This window comes from Rhinoderma darwinii, chromosome 5 (genome assembly GCF_050947455.1).
Source record: "Rhinoderma darwinii isolate aRhiDar2 chromosome 5, aRhiDar2.hap1, whole genome shotgun sequence".
Taxonomy (NCBI): Eukaryota; Metazoa; Chordata; class Amphibia; order Anura; family Rhinodermatidae; genus Rhinoderma; species Rhinoderma darwinii.
Window position 1 is genome coordinate 341,896,660 of NC_134691.1, and position 4,693 is coordinate 341,901,352.

A 4,693-nucleotide genomic window follows, 5' to 3' on the forward strand; every position below is an offset into this window, starting at 1 on the left:
AGAGAGGACAGTGGTGTAATAATCTGCACTATATATCACTATGTATCTGTCAGGAGGTAGAGGAGCGATGTTCTGCAGATCTCTAGAGGGGCCAATGATGTAATAATCTGCAGAATATAATAGAAGTGTATTTAAAGTGGCAGTGTCATTCTAATCTCTCATGTCACATCTTCCACAAAGGGTTAAAGGATTTGGGATTGAGACGCGGATGTACCCGGAAGACAATGCTGATGTAGTTCTCGGGGGTCCCGGAGATAGGGGTGGGGGGGTGTGTGTCCTCCTCCCTCCCATCCGCAGTGCCTGCTGCTGACATCATGCGGAATGACGGAGCATCAGCCTCTGATCACACAGCCGCCCAGTGCGCAGCCTCCGTCCTCCTCCCGTCTTCTCGCAGGAGGGAAGATGCAGAGAGATCCTGAGCCCTAGAAATCCTCCATTCATCCGTCCGTCCCGAGAGCGCGCGTCCCGACACACGGAGGGGATCCCGGGATCTACACGAGGAGCAGCGAACATGCCGGTGGATTGTACCCCGGAGGAGAGGGCTGCGCAGGAGGTCAGGACGCCGCAGGCTGCAGCAGGTGAGGAGGGGGATCCTATGATGGAGGATCGGGTGGATCGGGAGGATGGAGGGTCGGGAGGATCGGGATATGGAGGATCGGGCAGGGATGAGGAGCGGGACGGGAAGAAGCTGCCGGTGACACAAGGATCGGTAGATCAGGGGAGGGGGCAGATCATCGCGTACCTGTGTAATCTGGGCCCAGCGGCGGTGACACCGGTGACTAGTCCCGGATTTGTATCCTCAGGCCACAGACAAGGATTAACCCTCGGGGGTAATAAGATCCCTACCGCTTGGTTGGACCTTCCTCCACCCCTCAGTGACACTGACCAGATACTGAGCCGATTGTCGGGTGTTGGTGTCCCCGGGGCCCGGCGGGCGGGTCGGGGCATGGAGCGGGTACAGTGCAGGTTGGTCACCAGGGGGGCGGGTGCTTTGGCTGGTGAGTATTTCAGGTACCCGGGTCGGGCGGGCATCAGTGAGGGGGAGACTTGGTGTCTGATTCCTGACTGGGGTGTTGCAGATCCCGGGGTTCAGTGGGTCCCCGCAAGGGGTTTAGCAAAAAACTTGTCCTGTCTGCTCAGATGCTGCTGGGAATGACACAGTTATGGGGACATCTCTGGTTGGCTCTGTTCTCCGGGCTTTGTAATTGGCTTTGTTATGGGGGCACATTTGCTATCAGAGTTATGGGGCACTGTGGCAGCCTCTGCTCTCAAGGACCTATAGCTGGTACTGTTGTGGGGTTACTGTGGACATCACTGTTATGGGGACACTGTGGATGTCACTATGAAGAAATCACTGATGCTGACACTGTTATATGGGCGCAGTGCCTGTCACTGTTATGGGGGCACTGTCTGACTGGCTCTGCTCAGAAGTCCCTATAGCTTATCATAATATGGGAACCCTATGGAAGTCTATTTTATGGGGGCACCATGGATGACTCTGTTATGGGGCACTGTGATTGGCTGTTATGGAGTACTGTGGATGACTCTGTTATGGGTCACTATGGATGACTCTGTTATGGGGTACTGTGGAAGGCTCTGCTATGGTGCACTGTAGATGGCTCTGTTATGGGGGTACTGTGGATTCCTCTGTTATGGGAGTACTGTGGATGACTCTGTTATGGGTCACTGTGGATGACTCTGTTATGGGTCACTGTGGATGACTCTGTTATGGGGTACTGTGGAAGGCTCTGCTATGGTGCACTGTAGATGGCTCTGTTATGGGGGTACTGTGGATTCCTCTGTTATGGATGTACCCTGGATGCCTCTGTTATGGGGGTACTGTGGATGCCTCTGTTATGGGGGTACTGTGGATGGCTCTATTATGGGGCACTGGATGACTCTTATGTGGCACTGTGAATGGCTGTTATGGGGGTACTGTGGATGACTGTTATGGGGCACTGTGGATGACTCTGTTATGGGGCACTGTGGATGGCTCTGTTATGGGGGCACTGTGGATGGCTCTGTTATGGGAGTTCTGTGGATGACTGTTATGCGGCACTGTGGATGACTCTGTTATGGGGGTACTGTGAATGGCTCTATTATGGGGCACTGTGGATGACTGTTATGGGGGTACTGTGGATGACTTATGGGGGTACTGTGGATGACTGTTATGGGGCACTGTGGATAACTGTTTTGGGGCACTGTGGATGGCTCTATTATGGGACACTGTGGATGGCTCTGTTATGGGGCACTGTGAATGACTGTTATGGGGGTACTGTGGATGACTGTTATGGGGCACTGTGGATGACTGTTATGGGACACTGTGGATGGCTTTGTTATGGGGCACTGGGAATGACTGTTATGGGGGTACTGTGGATGACTGTTATGGGACACTGTGGATGGCTCTGTTATGGGGCACTGTGAATGACTGTTATGGGGGTACTGTGGATGACTGTTATGGGGCACCGTGGATGACTGTTATGGGGCACTGTGGATGGCTCTGTTATGGGGGCACTGTGAATGACTCTGTTATGGGGCACTGTGGATGGCTCTGTTATGGGGGTACTGTGGATAGCTCTATTATGGGGCACTGTGGATGGCTCTGTTATGGGGCACTGAATGACTGTTATGGGGGGCACTGTGGGTGACTGTTATGGGGGTACTGTGGATGGCTCTGTTATGGGGGTACTGTGGATGACTCTGTTATGGGGTACTGTGGATGACTCTGTTATGGGGTACTGTGGATGACTGTTATGGGGGCACTGTGGATGGCTCTGTTTTGGGGCACTGTGGATGGCTCTGTTATGGGGTTCTGTGGATGACTGTTATGGGGTACTGTGGATGGCTCTATTATGGGGTACTGTGGATGGCTCTGTTATGGGGGTACTGTGGATGGCTCTGTTATGGGGCACTGTGGATGGCTCTGTTATGGGGGTACTGTGGATTGCTCTGCTGTAAAGGCTCTATAGTTGTTTCCAAGGGCAGAGCGTTGGGTCACGGTATCACTATAGGGGGTGCAGTACGACTCCTCTACTATAGAAGAGATTATAAAGGGGCAGTGCAGAGCTGGGATCATTTCACCTGTAGGACCTGCGACTAATGAAGAGAAGCTACACAGTGTAACGACACTGCATACATACAGCATGTGATCCCGGGGGTGGGGCCCTGACGTTCGGTCTCGCAGGAGCTTCTGGTTCTGCCTTTGGTTGGGTCAAGAAGGAATCTGGGTCTGTGTGATGTTCTGCAGGGAGAGAAGCTCAGCAGGAAAATAAGGGACAAGAACCTGCGGCCTCCAGAATCAGGACGAGGTCCCCGGCCGGAGAGATGCGGGTCACAGAATACGGGTGACAGGGCGTGATTCTGGATCCACAAGATATCCGGGGGGTACAGATGTGGCATTAACCTCCGCCTGGGGATTAAGGAGATGGGCGCTCCATGTCTGAGGGGGGTGGGCAGAGCGGGGGCTGGTGCGCTGGGTATACAGGGAGCAGATCTATCTCGCTGCCATAGACATTGTGACGCTTGTTGATGGGCATCACAGGGAGGATATTACAGGAGGAGACGGGTCTGATATCCGGGGACCACATGAGAAGTCTGGGACACAAGGAGTCAATGACAGACCACTGCTTTCTGTGCCTGGGGGAGGGGATCTCCGTCTGAAGACAATGGAAGGAATTGCTTCCGGGACTTGATGCAGTTGTAGCAAACTCTCAGCTGTGAAAAGTATTAGGTCTGTCTTATATAAACCAAGACATCATCGTAACTTTCTAATATACCAGATCTCTGCTTGCTGTCAGTAAATGGGAACATTATTGTTTTATTCAGATACTTAAAACATCACCTGACCTCATCCTGCTCACATGTTAAGGGCTTGTTAGGCTGGGTTCACACACCCTATTTACGGACGTAATTCGGGCGTTTTAACCTCGAATTACGTCCGAAAATACGGCTCCAAAGCGCCGGCAAACATCTGCTCATTCATTAGAATGGGCTTTACGATGTTCTGTGCCGACGGTCATTTTTTTTAATGCTCCGCTGTCAAAAGACGGTGCGTAAAAAAGACGCCCGCGTCAAAGAAGTGCATGTCACTTTTTCAGACGTAAATGGAGCCGTTTTCCATGGACTCCATAGAAAAACACCTCCAATTACGTCCGGAATGGACGCAGCGAAAGACGCCTGCACATGCCATTACGGCTGAAATTACGGAGCTGTTTTCTCCTGAAAACAGCTCCGTAATTTCAGCCGTATCGGACGCTGCCGTGTGAACATACCCTCACAATGTATCAGTCCAGACCAGTGTCTCCCAAACTGTGGGTCGGGCCCCCTGGGGGGTAAATGTGATGACCTCTGGGGGGTCGCGATCCGCTCGCTGTTATCCCGGTTCCCCTGTATCTGCATCCTAAGGACGTAGATATAGTTGAATCCAATGCTGGCGGCTCCATCAATCACTGTGCCCTGAGTGGCTCGGCGCAAACAGGCGCGATGTAGTGACATCATCGCGATACACCGAGCCACACAGACCGGAGGAGCGGAATGATATCCTCCACTCGTCATGGGAACGGACATAGGGGAGAATTTTTTTTCATTAGTCACTGTGGGACATTATTCTGTGGTGCAGCTATAGGGGCATTATACTGTGTAGGGGCAGCTATAGGGTCATTATACTATGTGGGGGCAGCTATTGGGTCATTAT

The 4,693-nt window shown here is 52.5% G+C and overlaps 1 protein-coding gene across 2 annotated transcripts in view; it reads left to right on the forward strand.

The window, feature by feature from the left end:
• The first annotated feature begins 250 nt into the window (after nt 1–250).
• The window catches only part of LOC142652250 (uncharacterized), a 30,852-nt gene continuing 26,409 nt past the window's right edge, over nt 251–4,693 (forward strand). The window contains exon 1 of one of the 2 annotated variants that reach the window (XM_075827887.1): nt 251–578. In XM_075827887.1, the coding sequence (XP_075684002.1) occupies nt 512–578 (67 nt within the window). In that variant the 5' untranslated portion in view covers nt 251–511. The remainder of the gene's footprint in view (nt 579–4,693) is intronic. The other variant, XM_075827886.1, reaches the window with a different exon arrangement.